Genomic DNA, 21,859 nt, shown 5'->3' with positions numbered 1-21,859 from the left:
AAACAAAAATGAACAGAATCACTGCTTGGAAGTCTAAGCAAAACCAGTAGGCTTAATAGCAGTAAATGTAATATTTTAGGATTTGCAGGAAACATAAGGACTAGGGGGCATCCACCACAAAATAATAATAATAATAATCAGCATTAGTCGGCCCAAATTTTAAAACAAAATCAACTGCACTCACCACTGATGTTTTCAGAGAAGCACAATCCGTCTGTTGTTGTGATTGGTGGCGAAAGAATCAATGATTTTCTGGATGTCAAGTACAAAGTACTTTGGTCTTCCGGCTGTTTATGGCCAACAGGGCCAAACTGCTGTTCCGAGCATTGCTGCTGCTATTCCTTAGGTAGTTTTTGAGGCGTCTGAGGCAAGAGAAACTCCGTTTGCATGAGGCAGATGTCACAAGTAGAGTCAGTGATATGCTGATTAGTTTGTATAAATCTATAAATGCATCGCGGTAGGGTCTCATTAGAGCTAGAAATTCCACTGTGTCATTCACTGTCTGTCCCTGCTTTTGTTTTGTTTCCAGCAGATGCCGAACCTGATGTAGCTCTGCAGTCAGGTTCGCTTCAGTCACTCCATAGTATTGGGCCATTGGCCAAAGACAATTCTTGTCTAGGAAGAACTTGTGTTTGGGACTCAATGCTGAGACTCCAGTCAGAACACCCCCAGTCTCAAATGAGAACCGACTTTTCATTTCAGTCAGAAGTCTGTCTATAACCGGATAGAAACAGTGCTTGCAAAGGTCCTCAGAGGATGTGACAGGCGTGCGTTCAGTTTGGACCTCAGCAACAAAATCATGTAGGCGGCGGGGTGGCTGGGCCTGTCTCCCTTCATGTGGTCTGCTCTGTACACCGGCCTTGATGCACAGGTCCCTAGCTCTTGTCTGAATTTCACTCCATGATTCCTCTTCCTGTTTTCCTGGGAGTGCATCGATAACAAGACCATAAGAACATAAGACTGAGACAAGTCCACAGCGGATGAAAGCTCCAAACTGGGAGATTGTAGCTAGTCTGACATGAACTTGGTGACTCAGTATAAATCCTCAGAGTGAGAAGTAAAGCAAACTGCTCGTCAATCAGTCCATTTACAGCTCTGGCCTCCGTTTTCCTCCGTGCATTTGGTTGACCCATAATATCCTGTAGTGCAGCTAGAATGGCAGGGAGTGATTTTCTTATAGCCCACAAAGCTGTATACTGCCACGCCCAGCATGTATCTGACAATTTCTTCAACTCCACGGGCTGTGCAGTTGATTCCAGTTCTCTCTGCTTCTTCATGAAAAGATGGTGGGCAACAGAGTTTGAAAAGAAGTTGTAAAGCAGCTGCACAGTTTCAAAAAACTCACCCACCGCGCGCCCCCCCCCCCCCCGCTTGTCGTACATTGCTCACAACATCCACTAAAACAAGGTTAAGTCTGTGAGCATGGCAGGACCTGTGAGAATGCCTGCAGGACCTCTTTCCTGAACCTCTCTTGTACCCCGTTATTGCACCCGGACGCTACTGCCGCTCCGCCATAACACTGACCTATACACACGTTCTTATTAATAACACACTGAGCCAGTGTCTGTTCAATGCTTTTAAGAAGCGACTCTGCATCCAACCCTGCTGCTGGAGTGAAGTGCAAGAATTCTTCGAACACTGTTACGTTATTCAAATACCGCACCACCACTGATATTTGCTCCTTCTACTCAAGTCTTTACTTTTATCCACCATGGCAAAATGTCCAGCCTCCTTGATTTCTGCACTTATTTGACGTCTGACCATATCTGCCATAATACCCATAATTTCATTTTGGAGATTGTGATGGGTGTTTGATTGTCCTCTTATTTTTTTTTAGCTACAGTCTTATCAAACTGTCCAATTACACTGAGCAACTCAACAAAGTTTCCCCTATTGACAGATTCATCATCCTCCCGGTGTCCTCGCTGGGCAATGCCTTGGCACGCAGTATACCGTAGAGACTCAACCACTGCACTCATATACTCACGATTTTCTTGGACAATCTTTGCATGTCCTTTGTCAAGCATATTTCCCAATTTTGAACCGCCTTGTTTTCTCAATCTGAATTCGGCCCGTGCCTCCATAGCAAATTTATGAGCTGCACTTACATAGTGGGTTTTGAAAGCTGTTGTAGATTTCCACCAGTTACAGTAACCAGTGATAGTGAAGGTAGACTCAGAATGGAACCCATGTCCTCCACACAGGAAATGCCTGCATGCGAAGCAGAATGTAGTATCTTTCGTGATCGAATATTCCAGCCAGTCAAACCAGCCACGAATAAAACTCCTTTGCTGATTGCCAAACTGTTGCGAGCAGCGAAGGGTACTTTTTCAATGCTGGCCGACGGGGTCCTTCCTCAGGCCGCTGGCTAACATTGCTAGCAGTATTCCCATTAGCACTAAGAGCAGCTTCATCCAAGTTCTCTTCTGAATCCTGCTCCATTTCTTGTTCCTCTACTTCACCCTCACACTCCTTCGATGAACTGCTATTGTCCTCATCCCCACTTACTCCTTTCTGCATGTCACTTTCAATTAAGACAGACTCAGGCTGAGACAACACTGAGTCCTCTGAATGAGGTCGTTTTCTCACTAAAAATCAATCCATTTTTCACGCTGGCCAAAATAAAGCAAGTGCCAGGCCCACTCTGGCTTGTAAAAGCACAATGTGTGTATGTGTGTGTGTGGCATCCGTTAGTCTCGCGAGACCATGGATCTGCGCCTGGATGTATACTATCAATCTCTCGCGTGAGTGAGAGTGAGTGACATCACCACCTTAAGTGATCTTCGATCAGCTTAACTGATCTGAGGACAGCAATGGCAAGACATTGACAACGAACGAATAAGCAGAAGTGTAGAGTGGATCTGACCTTAGACCAGCACAGAGTTTATAACTTTATTGCTGCGTGGATGCTATGGTAATTGGGGGCGCTGTTTCATTAGATCAACTGGAGAAACAAGCTGTATTCAAAACTATACAGAGAAAGCAAAGCAGCTGCAATTTGTATGTCAAATTTCAGTTAATTTCTTGGTGGTGCTATTGTAATTTCTGCTGGTGCTATAGCACCACCTCAGTGCCGCCCCTGCTCCATGCCATATTCAAGTTTGCTGAAAACATGAGAGATAGCCCAGTGAGTCTTACTTCAGTGGTTGGTAAGTTGATGGAGAAGATCCTGAGAGGTAGGACTTATGAACATTGGGAGGGGCATAATATGGTTAGGAATTGTCAGCATGTCAGAGGTTACAGCAGGACATTGATAGGATGCAAAACTGGGCTGAGAAGTGGCAGATGGAGTTCAACCTAGGTAAGTGTGAGGTGATTCATTTTGGTAGGTCAAATATGATGGCAGAATATAGTATTAATGGTAAGACTTTTGGCAGTGTGGAGGATCAGAGGGATCTTGAGGTCCGAGTCCATAGGACACTCAAAGCTGCTGCGCAGGTTGACTCTGTGGTTAAGAAAGTATACGGTGCATTGGCCTTCATCAATTATGGGATTGAGTTTAGGAGCCGAAAGTTAATGTTGCAGCTATATAGGACCCTGGTCAGACCCCACTTGGAGTACTGTGCTCAGTTCTGGTCATCTCACTACAGGAAGGATGTGAAAACCATAGAAAGGGCGCAGAGGAGATTTACAAGGATGTTGCCTGGATTGGGGAGCATGCCTTATGAGAATAGGTTGAGTGAAAAGTTTATTAAAGTAATTCAGACTCTATATGATAGCCCTACAGCCCGAATTAAGATAAATGGGGACCTCTCTGACTCCTTCATCTTAGAGAGAGGCACTAGACAGGGATACCCAATTTCTCCTCTCCTTTTTGCGCTATATATTGAACCGCTTGCCCAACTAATAAGACAGAGCGAAATCGTAAAAGGTATCAAGGTGGCAGGGATTGAACAGAAAGTGGCGTTATTCACAGATGATGTTTTGGTCTATCTGAGTGAACTAGAAAAATCATTTATAGGATTGTTTACACTGTTGGATGACTTTGGGAAAATATCAGGTTATAAAATAAATGTAAAGAAAACACAGGTTATGTCCTTAAATTATACACCATCCAAAAAATTGCAGGATACATACGATCTTAAGTGGGAAGCTAAATCATTAAAATATTTAGGAATAACCCTGCCGAAGGATCTTACAACGCTGTCACAGGTAAATTATGGGCCATTAATCTCAGAGATAAAAGCAGATATGCATAGATGGAATCTTATCCCCTTTTTAAGTTTAAATTCAAGGATAAATACTATAAAAATGAATATTCTTCCTCGGTTACTGTATCTTTTCCGTACTTTACCTGTGGAGGTGGATGATAATCAATTCAGGGAATGGGACAAATGGATTTCCCGCTTAATTTGGCAAGGAAAGAAACCTAGAATTCAATATAACACCTTACAGTTAGGGAAGGAAGGAGGAGGTATGGTTCTTCCTTGCCTGAGAAATTATTTTTATGCCTCACAGGTAACCCCTCTGTTATATTGGTGTAATAGGGAATATAAGGCTAGATGGAAGGAAATAGAATTTGGATTAGTTGACAGTTTTCCTCTACAGGCCTCAATAGCTGACAAAGGATTGATGGCCCAATTGGAAAAATTTAAAAACAGTTGGATAAATCTTACATTAAAAGTATGGCAGAAGGTGGTTAATACATGTGGAATTAATAACATGTTAAAACTCTTCAGATGGTGTGCATATGATACCGAATTCCTTCCCAACAGGGGAGATAAAAGATTTGAACTATGGATAAAGAAAGGTCTCACAACCTACCTCTCATTTATAGATAAAAGAGTATTACAAAGTTTCCAAATCCTGCAGGACAAACATGGCCTAGAACACAATGACCTTTTTAGGTACCTTCAAGTACGAAACTAAGTTAACCAGAGTTGTAGATATATAGACCTATCAACAGTAGAATTAGAATTTTTACAAGATTCCGAATTCGGCTTGCAGTTCAATACCTAGTAAATCAGTTTCTTGATTATATAATGCACTCTCCCATGCTAAAAATGTAAACACATTGTATATTAAAGAGAAGTGGGAGAAAGAAGCGGGGTTGGTACTTTCAGAGGAGGCTTGGGGAAAATATGCAGCTTTCAGTGGTCCTCGACTAATTCTTTGACTTGGAGAGAACATTGTTGGAAAAATATTATAAGATACTTCAAGACCCCATATCAGGAAAAATATAAAGGTACAAACGTGACGTGTTGGAGAAGGTGCGGCTCCAAGGAGGCAAATCATTTTCATATTTTCTGGGATTGCCCTAAATTAAGTATATATTGGGAAGGTATTGATAGAACATTAGTTAAGGTACTTAGGTCCCAGATACCTCTGAACTTTGAGACGCTCTATTTGGGGCATGTATTGTTTCTTGAACAGAAGGAAGATATAAAGTTGCTGCAGGCCCTCTTAGCGGCAAGTAAGAAATCAATCACTAGAAAGTGGCTAAATCCAATACCACCTACATTAGAAGATTGGCACAAAATTATCTTGGAAATATTTAAAATGGAAAAGTTGACTTACTCCCTGAAAATTCAAAAAGAAAAATTTGATCAAATCTGGAATAAATGGATTGAATATATAACCCCAATGCGAGCAGACTTTAGATGACTCTCCTAATGATTTATACTGCTCTTCTCATCAACACAGTAATATTGCTAACGTAAGCACCCCTAGTCTAAATGTTTACTGCTTTTGTTTTCTTTTGGAAAATAGAGAATTAATACAAGTAAAGGAAAAGATTTGGGAAAGGGATAAAAATGATAAAATTAAGTAAATAAGTACATAGGGATTGGATAATTATGTCTGGGGGCAGGAGCAAGCATGAACAAGTTAGGATATAAACACTTACAATGGTTGTTACATAGGCTTACATACAACATTTTGGACCAGTAGGAATGGTCCAGAAGAGATATATGGAAACTATTATTAGTATTTTTCTTAACAACTAATACCATTACCTAGCCTAATAGATTAGAATTACCACTGTACATAATTATCTATTTAAGTGTCTAATTTCCTTTTATATCATCTCAATGTGTACTTAAGAATGTATAAGTAATTATAGTTTTATACATATAAAAAAATGGAAAAGGTAAAAAAAAAATAGGTTGAGTGAACTCGGCCTTTTTTCCTTGGAGCAACGGAGGATGAAGGGTGACCCGATAGAGGGGTATAAGATGATGAGAGACATTGATCATGTGGATAGTCAGAGGCTTTTTCCCAGGGCTGAAATTGCCAGCACGAAAGGGCACAGTTTTAAGATGCTTGGAAGCAGGTACAGAGGAGATATCAGGGGTAAGTTGTTGTTGCTGCTGCTGCTGCTGTGTTTTTTTTTAAAAACGCAGAGAATGGTGAGTGCATGGAATGGGCTACCGGTGACGGTGGTGGAGGCGGATATGATAGGGTCTTTTAAGAGAATCCTGGACAGGTACATGGAGCTCAGAAAAATGGAGGACTACGGTAACCCTAGGTAACTTCTAAGGTAAGGACGTGTTCAGCACAGCTTTGTGGCCCGAAAGGCCAGCATGGTGCTGTAGGTTTTCTATGTTTCTACTACTGTCTCAGACAGATTCAAAGGTGGTGATAAATCAGCATATAGGAGTGAGAATGAAAATGTGGCTGAATGGTGCTACAACAACAACCTCTTACTCAATGTCAGCAAGGCCAAGGGGCTAGTTAAAAACATCAGGAAAAGGATATCAAAGGTCCATGAGCCAGTTCTCATCGGGATATCAGAGCTAGAGAGGGTCAGCATCTTTAAAGTTCTCAGTTATTTCGGAGCACCTGTCCTCAGCCCAGCACATAAGTGCAATTGCGAAGAAAGCACAGCAGCGCCTCTATTTTCTTGCGAGTTTGCAATGATTCAACATGATATCTAAAACTGTGACAAACTTCTACAGATGTGTAATGGAGAGCATACTGAGTGGCTGCATCACAGCCTAGTATGGAAACACTATTGCCCTTTAACAGAATATCCACTAAAAGTAGTGGATGTGGGCCAGTCCATCACAGGTAAAGCTATCCTCACCAGTGAGCACATCCCATCCACATGAAAAGCTATTGCAGGAAAGCAGCATCCATCATCAGGGACCCTCCACCCCCCACTCCCCAGGACATGCACTCTTCTCACTGCTGCATCAAGGTACAAAAGCCTCAGGACTCACCACCAGGTACAAGAACAGTTATTATTCCTCAACCATAAGGCTCTTGATGCAAAAGAAATAACTTTACTCACCTCCATCATTGAAATGTTCCCACAAATTATGGACTCACTTTCAAGGACTTTTCATCTCATACACTTGCTATTCATTGCTTATTTTTGTTTGTATTTACAGTATGTGGTCTTTTGCACAGTGGCTGAATATCCAAGTTGATGTAGTCTTTCATTGATTATATTATGGTTATTATTATCATCCCAACGGCGGAGCAGGCAGAAGAGAATGCCCAACAATGGAAGAGGAGACATCTCCCAATGGCTGCAAAAGCGGATGAGGATGCCAACACTCAGGGCTTGTCTACCTAGCGTGTGAAGCCTGGATTCGGCGGACTGCACGGAAGAAACCATCACTGGTTCAACGGGCAGAAAGGCGATTCTCAGCAATGCGTCGTGGAGCGCTAAGAGGGTACAGTGAGACACACAGAACACTGCTGGCCATCCACTGCATCCTGACCTATCTCCAGCCGTCTCGACTATGTCTTGCCACTGGGTCCAGATAGGCCGGGACAAGCGAGTGAGGCTGACGACCTGCGCAACTCTCCCTCACTTTAATCCAAGTCAAGCGCAAGTCATGACTTCAAACCCAACGCAGAAGAAAGTGATAGTGCTCAACCTTGGCACATGGAACGTGAGAACTCTGCGGGATAACATCAAGGCAGACAGACCAGAGAGAAGAACTGCACTGGTTGCAAAAGAGCTAGCTCGCTACAACGTGGACATAGCAGCTCTCAGCGAAACGCGCCTAGCAGACAAGGGCCAGCTGACAGAACATAGTGGCGGATACACGTTCTTCTGGAGCCGTCGCAGCAGCGCTGAATGACGAGAAGCAGGTGTGGGATTTGCCATCAATTCTAACCTCGCCCGTAAACACACCAAGCACCCAGAGAGCATCAACGACCGCCTGATGACACTTCAGCTCCCACTTGCAAACGAGAAGAGTGCTACGCTGATTAGTGTCTACGCTCCCACCATGACCAACCCAGATGACATTAAAGACAAGTTCTATGAAGAACTCGACGCCCTCATCTCAGCAATCCCACAGTCAGAGAAGCTCATCGTTCTCGTGGGCTTCAATGCCAGAGTAGGGACAGACTACCAAACCTGGGAAGGGATCATTGGAAGACACGGCACTGGCAAGTGTAACAGCAACGGCCTTCTGCTCCTCAAGACATGTGCCACACACAACCTTGTCATCACCAACATCCTGTTCTGCTTACCCACCCATAAGAAGACGTCATGGATGCACCCACGCTCGAAGCACTGGCATCTGATTGACTACATCATCACCAGGAAGAGGGACAGGATGGATGTCAGAGTGATGAGAGCCATGTGTGGTGCCGACTGCTGGACCGACCACCGCCTCATTGTGTCCAAGTTCGGGCTTCGCATTCTGCCCATGAGAAGACCCCAAGAGCAGAAGACTGCAAAGAGGCTGAATGTCTCCAAGCTGAAAAGCAGCAGGGTTGCAGAAGAATTCGTTGATGACCTTGAAGGCAGACTGCCAGACACACCACAGGAAGACGGGACCAGCGTTGAAGAACAGTGGACGGCCTTCAGAGATGCTGTCTACACTACCGCCCTCGAACATCTCGGACCAGCAACCCGAAGAAACCAAGACTGGTTTGATGAGAATGATGAAGAAATACAGGCACTACTAACGGAGAAACATCAACATTACAAAGCGCATCAGAATGACCCCACGTCGCTAGCCAAGAAAGATGCCTTTACCAACGCAAGAAGAGAGGTGCAGAAAAAACTTCGCGAGATGCAGGACAGCTGGTTCAGCAAGAAGGCCGATGAAATCCAGGGCTATGCAGACAGCCACGACATAAAGTGCTTCTGCGATGCGCTTAAGACTGTATACGGACCCCGGTCCTCCGGCTCCTCACCCCTCCTCAACGCAGATGAGACGCAGCTGCTGACAGAGAAGAAGCAGATGGGCTGAGCACTTTAACAACGTCCTTAACCGCCCTGCTGACATCAACGACGAGGCCATTGCCCGCCTGCCCCAGGTAAAGATCAACAAGAACCTCAACACCCTCCCCACAGTAGATGAAGTCAGGAAGGCAGTGAAGCAACTCTCCTGTGGCGAAGCGCCAGGACCCAATGCAATCCCTGCTGAGGTATACAAAGCAGGAGGCCCTGTCATGATGCAAAAGCTGATGTACTCTTCCAGTCCATGTGGAAAAAGGGACAGGTCCCGCAACAGCTGAAAGATGCCAGCATAGTCCACATCTACAAGAGGAAAGGCAACCGCCAGTCTTGCGACAACCACCGAGGCATCTCCCTCTTGTCCATTGCGGGGAAGATTCTGGCCCGCGTCCTGCTCAACCGCCTTCTCCAACATCTTGAGCAAGGTCTGCTCCCAGAAAGCCAGTGCGGATTCCGTGCTGAACGTGGGACCGTGGACATGATTTTTGCTGTGCGCCAACTCCAGGAAAAATGCCAGGAGCAACACAGCGACCTCTTCGTGACCTTTGTCGATCTAACCAAGGCTTTCGATACAGCCAGCAGAGAAGGCTTGTGGAAGATCATGGAGAAGTTTGGCTGCCCCAGCAAGTTCATCACAATCGTCCGGCAGTTCCATGACGGTATGATGGTGAAAGTTCTGGATGACGGCAACGAGTCGGAGGCCTTCCTAGTGACAAATGGCGTCAAACAAGGCTGTGTTCTTGCCCCGACTCTGTTCAGTATGGTATTCTCTGCCATGCTGACAGATGCCTTCCGTAACTACGAAGAAGGAATCCACCTCAGATACAGGACTGACGGCAGGTTGTTCCACCTTAGGCGCCTGCAGGCAGTCACAAAGGTGCGAGAGACTGTCATCAGAGACTTCTTGTTTGCTGATGACTGCGCACTCAACGCCAGCACAGAGCAGAAGATGCAGCGTGAAATGGACTGCTTCTTACAAGCCTGCGACAACTTCGGTCTCACTATCAGCACCAAAAAGACCGAAGTTATGTACCAGCCTGCCCCAGGAAAGCCATACCAGGAGCTGCGCATCATGGTGAAGGGCCAGAACCTCCAGGCAGTCGACAACTTCACCTACCTGGGCAGCATACTCTCTCGCGCAGTGAAGATAGACGCTGAGGTCAACAACAGGATTGCCAAAGCCAGCGCCGCCTTTGGGAGACTCCGTGAGAACATCTGGGAGCGGAGAGGACTCAGCCTTGCCACCAAGCTGAAGGTCTACTGTGCAGTGGTCCTTACCACCCTCCTTTACGCCAGCGAGACCTGGACTGTCTACAGCAGACACGCTAAACAGCTCAACCACTTTCACCTGAGCTGTCTCTGCAGACTCCTCTACATCAGGTGGCAGGACAAAGTCCCCGACATGGAAATCCTGGAACGAGCTCGGCTCTGCAGCGTCTACACCCTCCTGCTGAAAGCCCAAGCCAGGTGGGCTGGACATATGGTCAGAATGCCAGACAGCCGATTGCCTAAGCAGCTGCTGTACGGAGAGCGCTCCGTCGGGGGGCAGAAGAAACGTTACAAAGACTGCCTTAAAGCGTCCCTCAAAGGCCTGGGTGTCGACATCAACACGTGGGAGACGCTTGCCCTCGACCGTACAGCTTGGCACAGCAAGATCACCACAGGAGCCCGTGCAGCTGAAGTCAGGCGCATCATCGAGGCACAACGAAAGCATGCTGTGCACAAGGCCCGAGCAGCATCCACTGCCATGACAGCACCCACCCACTTGTGTCCCACATGTGGGCGAGCCTTCAGGGCCCAGATTGGCCTCATCAGTCACCTCCAGACCCACAGCCACCAATCTCCCATTTGACTTTGAAGCCATGGTCATCTTCGACTACGAAGGACCAACAACAACAACAATATGGTTATTATTCTGACATAGATTTTTTGAGTATGCCTGCAATAAAGTGAATCTCTGAGTTGTATATGGTGACATATAGGTTCTTGGATAATAAATTTACTTTGAACTTTGATGTTATTGAACTCTGCTTTTATTTTTACAGCCCCACCCTGCTTCTGACAACCAAATCAAAAACCTCGCTGAAATCCATGCATATTACATCAGACACAATATATCCTCATCACCCATGTCAACTTCTCAAAAAAAAATTCAAACATGTCACTGGAATGCAACATCCACCGAAAAAATCCACCACCTTTTCTTCATTGAAGAAGTCCAAGTTACAATTTACATTTTCTATCTTTTCCAATAATTTGCACACTACCAAAGCAAAATTGACTGGATAGTAATTATTTTAATAAATTTCTTTCTTTTTTAAGCAAATTCTCAAGGTTGGCTTGATCACTGCTTCCTCTGATTTGTTCTTCATTGTTTTGCTCTGTAAATTAATATTTTATCTTATTCCAAGAGTCATAGGTAGAGTGGACCACACAGTGAAGGACAATTCAAGAGGAAGAGGAGACTTGATAGGCATGTATCAGATACGTTGATGGAGTGGACATGCAGCAACTTTTTCCCAGGGTGGCAATGGAAAATATCAGAGGACGTCCATTTAAGGTGTCAGAAGTAATTTTTTTTTAAACCACAGAGGGTAGTTGGTGCCTGAAACACAATGCTGTGGATGGTAGTAGAGGCTGATTAGGGACATTTAAAAAGACTCTTAAATAGGCAGATGGATGCAAGGAAAATAGAGTGTAATAGACTGTGTAGGAAGGAAAGGTTGATCAAATAGTAGATTTATACTGGTTGGCAAAAGGACTTAGAAGTTCTTGTGTAGGATTCCCTAAAGGTTTAATTTGCAGGTTGAGTCTGTGAGGAAGGCAAATGCAATGCTAGCATTCATTTCAAGAGGACTAGAATGTAAAAACAAGGATGTAATGCTGACACTTTATAAAGTAGTGGTGAGGCCTCACTTGGACACTAGTGAGCAGTTTTGGGTCCCTTATCTTAGATAGGGTGTGCTGAAACTGGAAAGGGCTCAAAGGAGGTTCACAAAAATGATTCCAGGATTAAATGGTTTGTCATATGAAGAGCATTTGATGGCTCTGGGCCTGTCTTCACTAAAATTCAGAAGAATGATGGGAGACCTCATTGAAACCTATCAAATGATGAGTGGCCTTGATAAGAGTGGATATGGAGAGGATGTTTCCTATGATGGGACAGTCTAAGACCAGTGGATACAACCTCAGAATAGAGAGGTGTCCCTTCGGAACAGAGATGTGGAGGAATTTCTTTAGTCAGAGAGTGGTGAATCTGTGGAATTGTTTGCCACAGGCAGCTGAAGAGGCCAAGTCTTTAGGTATATTTAAGGCAGAGGTTGACAGATTCTTGACTGGTATGGGCATGGAGGGATACAGGGAGAAGGCAGGAGATTGGGGTTGAGAAGAGAATTCAATCACGCCATGGCATAATGGCAGAGAAGACTCGATGGGCCAAATGGCCTAATTTTGCTCCTATATCTTATGGTTAGCATTATCTTCAAATATGCCATGTTCAATATTGAAGAAATAATTCATTCAATTTGTATCGAAGAGAATCAATCTACTGTGCTAGAAACAAACATCATGCAATCTAATGGAAAGGAGACCCACATTTTTCTTCAGATTTGCATTTACAATTAAGAGAGTTATTTCTTCTCTGTCTTTAGGGACAGAAATAGTTTACAAATTGTACAGAAGCTGGTTAGAAATAGACTAAAATTTAGGACCCCTCTGAACCTCTGAAAAACTGCAGCAGTTGGCAATTCTAAACTTTAGGAGTTAAAAAGAATAGAACAAACCTACCTGTAGGTCAAAAAACTTGCTGTAACGTCTGTAGATTATATTTGAGGTTTTATCTGACCAGTTTACTTGGATAACGTAAACCTGTAGGAGTAAAATGAACTTTTTAAATATATATATACACACACACACACACAGAGGGACATTTTGTTGTGCATTCAATATTTCAGCAATATTTGAGTAATCTTGTAAATATATTTTGATTCAGCATTATTTGTTGTATATCTGATTCATTAGGGTTATATGTAAAAATACACGAATTACATACGTCATCATACTTGTGAAACTTGTGCCCCTCGCTTAAAGTAAAACATGAAGTCAGGCTCACATTCCGGACTCCTGTATCTTCTTTTTAATTAAATTAATGTTTTTAAGTTACAAAACATAACACATTTAAATGCAAAATATTTTCACATGGAGTGTAGAGATTTACTGCTCTCTATCAACCATGCTAGAAGTCCAGTACCATTCTCCCCATCTTTGTAGAATATGTTGACTGTTTCAAACAAAGAAACTCTGAGAAACAAGGGAAATGGTGATCAGGCAGAAAAGTTCTGAGTAAATTTATAGTCAAAGTACAGGTGTCCCCCGCTTTTCGAACGTTCGCTTTACTGTTACAAAAGACCTACATTAGTTCCCTGTTTTCGCTAACGGAAGGTGCTTTCACTGTTACGAAAAAAGGCAGCGTGCACCCCGAGCAGCCGCTCTCCCCCGGATTCGGAATTGCATTCTCGCCGGCATCGCTTAAACACGAGCCTGTGAGCAGCCGTTTGCAAGATGAGTTCTAAGGTATCGGAAAAGTCTGAAAGAGCTCGTAAGGGTGTTACACTTAGCGTAAAACTAGACATAATTAAGCGTTTCGATCATGGTGAATGAAGTGAAGACAAGGTGAGTTTGGCTTGTGGAAGCTGACGAAGATGATGTTGAAGAGGTTTTGGCATCCCATGACCAAGAACTGATAGATGAAGAGCTGATGCAATTGCAAGAGGAAAGGATAACAATCGAAACCGAATGAGTAATGATAAAGTACGACTTTAATTTTGAAAGGGTACGTCGTTTTAGGGCATATTTGCAGGATGGTTTGAGTGCTTACAAAGAACTATATGATAGAAAAATGCGCGAGGCTAAGCAGCCAAGCAAGCCTTCCACATCAGCCACAGCAGACGACGAGCCTCGACCTTCGACATCGAGGCGGGCAGTCATAGGAGAAGATGAGCTGCCTACCCTAATGGAAACAGACGATACCCCAGTGTCCCACCACCCCAATCTCCAGGCCGCAGACAGATACCAATTCGCGGAGAATGAAGCGGTAGCCGGGAGGCATCCAGCACATCTTTAAGAAATAAGCCGAAATAAACATGCTAATTAATTAGGTGCCGCCCGGCACGTAATTGTCGGCCCAGATCAGAGATGATTGCCGATTGCGTCGCCTCTGATCTGGGCCGACATTTACGTGCCAGGTGGCACCTAATTAATTAGCTTATTTCGGCTTTTTTCTTAAAGATGTGCTGGGTGCCTCCTGGCTACCGCTGTACCCCTGCATTCTTCGCGGCAATGTATCAGGTGCTGCCTGGAGGGTGGGGGCCGCTGCACCACCCAAACTCCGACGACTCAGCCTCACACACCACCATCAGTGTGCTCGCTGTCTTCCTGATTCCCGTAAATGATACTACATTGTACATACATTATTTCTATTTTATACCGGCTGTGTATTTTTATGCATTATTTGGTATGATTTGGTAGCTTCGTAGCTTAAAGGTTACTGGAGAGAGTGTTTTTGCCAACAGCACTTGTAAGAGATTTTCTGCCAAGAGCGCTTGTGTGAGATTTTCGTTACGGAGAACAGTGCCGGCAATGATTGCAGAAAAGTATATCTACCTTATATAGGCTGTGTACTTATCATATCATTCCTGCTTTTACTATATGTTACTGTTATTTTAGGTTTTAAGTGTTATTTGGCATGATTTGGTAGGTTATTTTTGGGTCTGCGAACGCTCACAAAATTTTCCCATATAAATAAATGGTAATTGCTTCTTCGCTTTACGACATTCCGGCTTACGAACCGTTTCATAGGAACGCTCTACCTTCGGTTGGCAGGGGAAACCTGTGCATATATGTTACCATATATGAGTCTATCTGGACTTTGAGACTTTTTTTTTACTATGCCCATGGTCTGCTCTTTATCAAATTACAGTATTGCTTTGCACTGTTGTAACTATATGTTATAATTATGTGTTTCTGTCAGTTTTAGTCTTGGTTTGTCCTGTGTCTTCTGTGATATCTTTCTGGAGGAACATTGTATCATTTTTTAAATGCATGCATTTCTAAATGACAATAAATGAGGACTCAGTGTCCTCATAATCTAATCTAATTAATTCGGACACATCAGGACTAGTACGCTTTGGTTCAATTAAGCGGCTTTTCCAATGAGCTAAGGTTTCATGGAATACAGTATCGTGCAAAAGTAAATGCACAGTACTGTATTTGTCAACATGGAGCAGAGAACAAATTTGTAAATCTGGAGGGAGCATAGGATGTTGGGAATGGTGAGGGTGAAGAGCCGCGAGAAGGGTGTGGGACAGGTGGCAGAGAAGTTCTGGTATGGGGTTAGGCATGAGTGCAGACACATCCAATCCTGAGACACCAGGCAAGGCAATCTGATTCCAAACAATTGCTTTATTGATCATTAGGAATGTCTTTCCAGTGTTTCCTGCTCCCTCCCCTCTCTTTTTTCCCCTCTTTTCCCAACCATGATTCCCCTCTCTCTGCACTCTTCCCAGTCTCAGTCCACAAGAGGCTCTGTCAGAATCAGAGTGATTAGAATCCACGTTATGAAATAGTAATTCATAATGTAGATTTAATACAATAATGAGAAAATCTGCAGATGCTGAAAACCCAAGCAACACACTGAACGCAGGAGGAATTCAGCAGGCCAGGCAGCATCTATGGAAAAGAGTCCTGAATAAGGGTCTCAGCCCAAAACACCAACTGTTTACTCTTTTTCATAGATGCTGCCTGGCTTACTGAGTTCTTCCAGCATTTTGTGACGCCAAACGAAGCTATTGGACGATTGATGCTAATGAGGGAGATAAGAGAGACAATGGAGAAACGTTCAAAATGCTAATGAGAGAGGAGAGAGGGAAAAAGTCGCTGCAAGTCAGGACTAGCCAAGGGATAAGTGGGCTGTTTTGCTTCAGAGTGTACTTAAAGGGAAGGCTCAGCAAGCTTACTCGGCATTGTCCGCAGAAGATGCCCAGAGGTATGATGTGGTGAAAGAGGCCATACTCAGGATTTATGAGTTGGTCCCGGAGGCATACCGGCAGAGGTTCCGGAATGTGAGGAAGCAGTGGGGCTGCACGTATTTAGAGTTTGCCCATGAGATGCAGATGTATTGTGAGCGTTGGTGCACCTCGAAAGGGGTCAGTGGGGATTATGACAGACTGCTACAGCTAATACTGATTGAGCCATTTAAAGGTTGTGTCCCTGAAGGTATGAGGCCCTATCTAGATGAGAAAGAGGCAGAAACCTTAGCCGCAACTGTTCAGTTAGCGGATGAGTATGCGTTAACACACAAAGCAAAGTTTACCCCAAGTAAAAGCTACCAGAAGGGTAGTCGAGAGGGCGGAGAGAGTCCGCCGGAAAAGCCAGAAAGTAAGCCGGGGACTAGTGAGAAGGATAAGGAAGACAGGAGGCAGTTTGGTAGGAAGTCTCCTGGGGTTGTATGCTATAATCGTGGGAAAGCCGGTCACATTGCGTCCAGGTGCTTTGCCCCAAAGGAGACGGGGAAAGGAAAAACGACGACTCCGACTGGCAGTATTGAGCCGGCAAACAAACCGCTAGGGGAGAAGAGGTCTGACAGAGTTCAGGAAGGGCGCGAGAAGTGCATTTCAGCCGGATTGGTGTCAGTGAAGGAGGGCTCAAATCCAGTTCCCGTACGGATCTGGAGAGACACTGGGGCTTGTCAGTCATTTATCTTAAGGAGTGTGTTAGACTTTAGTTCAGAGACCGAGACTGGGGTGGTCAGTGTGATAAAAGGCATTAGGAAAGGGACTGAAGCGGTACCTTTGCACCAGATACACCTAAAGAGCGACTTGGTCTCTGGACCGGTCAGGATAGGGGTGAGGCCCGAACTACCAATGGAAGACGTGGAGGTCTTACTCGGTAAAGACCTTGCAGGTGGGGGTGTGTACCCAGCAGTAAAGCTGACAAGCAAGCCTGCCAGGATTGAGGCCCCGCCCATGGACTCACAGGTTTATCCCGTTTGCGCAGTGACTCGGCGCATGTCCAAAAAGGCTGCCGAAGCGAATGTAGATTTAGCTGAGACGTTTTTACCAGCCTTGTACCAAGAGGGGTTAGAAAGTGAGAAGGAGGAGCATAGTGGAGCAGAAGGAAGTGAGGGAGTTGAGGTAGATTTATCATTAGCAAGGAAGGAATTTATACAGGCACAGGAACGAGACGAGGAGCTGATGGTTTTGACGGAGACAGCTCTCTCCGAAGCAGAATTAAAAAGGGAGCCAGTGGGTTATTATGTGAAGGAGGGAGTACTAATGAGGAAATGGAGACCAAGTACCGTGCCTGCAGATGAGGAATGGGGGGTGGTGCACCAGGTGGTAGTGCCCAAAATTTATAGGGACAAGATTTTTAACCTGGCCCACAAGATACCCCTCGGTGGACATTTTGGGGTGAGGAAGACAGTCGACAGAATTATGAAAGATTTTTTTACTGGCCAAACATGAGGAAGGATATTGTTGAATATTGTAGGCGATGTCATTTATGTCAGGTGGTAGGAAAATCAAATCAGGTCCTGCTTAAAGCGCCCCTTCGACCGATACCTGCTTTCGGGGAACCTTTTTCCAAATAATTGTGGATTTTGTCGGTTCGCTATTCAGAACTGCAAATGGACAAGAGTATGTGATGACTATGATGTGCGCCGCCACCAGGTTTCCGGAGGCTGTGCCCCTAGCAAGCGTCAAGGCTCCCGCAGTGGTAAAGACACTTGTGAAAATTTTCACTACGGTGGGGCTGCCCAGGGAAATCCAGTCAGATCAGAGGAGTGTCTTCACATCTCACACATTCCAACGGATGTTGAATGAGATGGGAGCAAAGCAGATTTTGGCCTCCGCGTACCACCCAGAGTCCCAAGGGGCAATGGAAAGATTCCATGCAACATTAAAGACCATGGTTAAAATTTATTGTCAAGAGAACGCTAGGGGCTGGGATGATGCCTTGCCTCTTCTGCTATTTGCCGTAAGGGACACAGTTCAGGAGTCATTGGGGTTCAGCCCATTCGAGCTCGTCTTCGGTCATCGGCCCAGAGGACCCCTGACCTTACTGAAAGAGCAATGGTCCAGTCCGGCAGTACAAGTCAATGTGATTGACTATGTTTTAAAATTTCGTGAGAGGCTTAAAAGGATCTGTGACCTTGCCAAAGAAAACCTACGACACTCCCAAACTAAAATGAAACAATGGTATGATAGGCATGCCCGCGAATAAGTTGTTTCAAGTGGGCAATCGGGTCTCAGTTCTGTTCCTAGTGGTAACCAACCCCCTCAAGGCGAGATACCACGGTCTGTACAAAGTGATTAAAAAGATAAGACTCCTTGAATTATGTTATTGAAACACCGGACAGGCGTAAGCCCACACAATTGGTACACATTAACATGTTAAAAGCTTACCATGATCAGAAAGCAGATCTAGTTGGTGTTATCACAAAAATTAATGAGACTGGGATGTCAAATGATAAGGGGAAAACCCATCTTGAAAAGATAAATATGGTGCCGACCAGATTGGAGAACTCTATTGTTTTGGCCAATTTTGCTGATGAGGTTTCTCACTTAACCCCCGAACAGAGCGAGCCGCTGATAAAGCTAATTAACCGGCACGCAGATGTATGTCCGGATGTCCCGAGGCGATGCAAAGGGACGGTGCATGATGTTGTTGTCACCTCAGACCAGCCTATTAAACAACACCCCTATAGGATGAACTTGGAGAAGGGCAAGCTAGTGGAGAAAGAAATTGAACACATGCTAGCCACAGATATTATTAGGCCATCCAAATCGGAATAGGCGTCCCCCTGTGTGCTTGTCCCAAAAGTCGATGGGAGCATACGATTCTGTACAGATTACAGAAAAGTGAACACCATCACAAAAACTGATGCGTACCCCATGCCAATGGTGGACGATTACATCGATAAAGTGGGGAGAGCTAAGTACATCACAAAGATCGATTTGCTGAAAGGGTACTGGTGCGTTCCTTTAACTGACCGGGCTAGAGAAATCTCAGCATTTGTCACTCCATCTGGGTTATACGAGTATAATGTTTTACCTTTTGGCATGAAAAACACCCCAGGGACCTTCCAGAGGATGATTAATTCAGTGATAAAAGGGTTAAAGAACGCAGAAGTGTATATTGACGATTTAGTGGTCTGGAGTGACACGTGGGAAGAGCACATTGTGGCAGTAGAGGAACTGTTTAAACAGCTGTCTGAAGCCAACCTGACAGTGAACCTCGCAAAAAGTGAATTCGGCCACACTAAGGTCACTTATCTGGGATTTGTGGTAGGACAGGGGCAGCTGGCACCGATGCAGGCTAAGGTGCAGGCTATCTCTGAAGTCCCCACCCTGACAGACAAGAGAGCCCTGAGAAGGTCCTTGGGGATGGTGGGGTACTATCAGAAGTTTTGCAAAAACTTTGCGGATATTACCCTCCCTCTTACTAAGCTCTTGCCAAAGAATGCGAAGTTTGTGTGGCACGACCTTTGTCAACAGGCCTTTGAGAGTTTGAAGGCGATTCTGTGTCACCATCCTGTGCTGAATGCACCTGACTTTTCAAAACCCTTCTCCCTAGCAACAGATGCTAGCGACGAAGCAGCCGGGGCGGTGCTGTTACAGACAGACAAAGAGGAGGTTGACCACCCAGTGGCTTATTTTTCTAAGAAATTTAATATCCATCAGAGAAATTATTCCACTGTGGAGAAGGAATTACTGGCCATCATACTAGCATTACAACATTTTGAGGTTTATATTTGTCCGGCACGGAAACCACTGATAATTTACACTGATCACAACCCATTAGTGTTTTTGGCCACTATGAAGGATAAAAATAAAAGGTTACTAAGTTGGAGCCTGGTCTTACAGGAATTTGATTATTAAAATAAAACATATAAAAGGAACGGACAATGTGATTGTTGACTGTCTGTCAAAGTGTTGAAACTTAAAGTTCTCTGTATTAGCCGAATAGCTGATGACCCTGTATATTAGTGTGTATCTAATAATGTGCATTCATGCCCATGATTTTTACCCCGGTAAAAATCCTTTGAAGGGTAGGGGTGTGATGCCAAACAAATCTATTGGACGATTGATGCTAATGAGAGAGATAAGAGAGACAATGGAGAAACATTCAAAATGCTAATAAGAGAGGAGAGAGGGACTAACGGAAAAGAAACACAATTCAGAATATTGACAACACACATCAAAGTTGCTGGTGAACGCATCATGCTTGAATTTCCAGCATCTGCAGAATTCCTGTTGTTTTCAGAATATTGACAGACCGGTTGCTTTGAACCTGAACTGTTTGAAGTTTGATGGACAGGCGCTACCCCAGCAGGGGGATAAAAAGAACAGGTTCGCTAAGGCACGGGACACCACGAGACAACGAGACCCTGGAAAGAGCGGTGTGCCCCCACAAGTGGTGGGAGTTTGGAAGTCTGGTTCACGGGAACCGACCATAGGCTCACAGGGTGTAAAGGTACGATCGGTGGGAACCGGGTGTGTGCGTCCGCCCTTGCCTGGGTGTCGGGTTCACCGCGGAAGAACGATCGTATCCAGAACGGAGGGGTCACAGTCGGTGACCACAGCGGGATAGAAGACATCAAAGGTCTGCCTGAACTAAATTGCATCCCTCCCCCCCCCCCCCCAATGGTACAACAGTGATTACTGCAAACTGCACTAAGCTGAAAAGAACACTGCGTCACTGTAAGACTGATCATTTTACCCCTAGACTGCGATAGAGTTTGGTTGATTCCTATTACCCTAGCTCCGCGTATAGGTGTGTATTATCATTGCTAACCTGTTACATTTATATCCTTACGGTTAGAGCACTGTATTATTTGTTTCTTTAATAAAACTTTATTAGTTCCTAGTAATCCAGACTCCAACGAGTGTTCCATTTCTGCTGGTTTGGCAACCCAGTTACGGGGTACATAACAATTTAAATCAGTTGTTTGGTTTACATCAGACTCCTGAACCTGCATGGATAACTTCACTCATCTCAAATCTGAAATTATTCCAAAACCTACAGACTCACTTTCAAGGGCTCTGCAACTCATTGTCAATATTATTTATTTTTTTAATTTACACTTTCTCTTTTTATATATTGGTTGGTTGTCAGTTTTATGTATCGTTTTCCATAAGTTTGGTTGTATTTCTTTATTTTCCTGTAAGTGTCAGCAAAAAACTAATCTCCAGGTAGTATAAGGTGATATATACTGTATGTCTGTTAGCAAAGAAAAATGGATGAAAAATAACATTGAGCCATATAAAATATGTGAAGTCTACAAGTTAGCATACTTGTCACAGAAACACTGGCATCATTAGCCATTGAAAATTATTAACCATGTTTAGTAAGATGTCAAGTGAAAGTGTTTAGTCAACATTTTAGTGGAAGTAGGATTGAAAGAGTAAGACAAAAAAGAGAAAGAAAAAATTAGCTAAGATTACAAGCTAAATTGAGATGGAAAAAAATACCTCCAAGAATTATAATTATGCACCAGCTGTGATTGTTATACAATTTATGATTGTACATTAAGTAACCTTTTTGTGTTAGGTCTCCAAGAGAAAAAACAACATGTGATATTGTTTACATAGAGCTGTTGCAGGAAAGGGAAGTAGTTACAATAGGAAATCTGTTAACATTTAAAACGTCTCCAGATGT

General features: G+C 44.2%; 1 protein-coding gene across 5 annotated transcripts in view; it reads right to left on the bottom strand.

Moving 5' to 3' along the window:
• The window catches only part of sh3pxd2aa (SH3 and PX domains 2Aa), a 315,062-nt gene that overhangs the window by 270,672 nt on the left and 22,531 nt on the right, over positions 1–21,859 (bottom strand). For all 5 annotated transcript variants that reach the window (XR_011882687.1, XR_011882688.1, XR_011882689.1 and 2 more), the window contains exon 2: positions 12,932–13,012. Coding sequence is in view for 2 of the 5 variants with exons in the window: in XM_072239102.1 (XP_072095203.1) it covers positions 12,932–13,012 (81 nt within the window). In the remaining 3 variants the exon portion in view is untranslated. The remainder of the gene's footprint in view (positions 1–12,931; positions 13,013–21,859) is intronic.

Source organism: Mobula birostris, chromosome 21 (assembly GCF_030028105.1).
Source record: "Mobula birostris isolate sMobBir1 chromosome 21, sMobBir1.hap1, whole genome shotgun sequence".
NCBI lineage: Eukaryota > Metazoa > Chordata > Chondrichthyes > Myliobatiformes > Myliobatidae > Mobula > Mobula birostris.
Note: the sequence above shows the minus strand (reverse complement) of the source record. Positions and strands in the feature narration are given on the sequence as shown.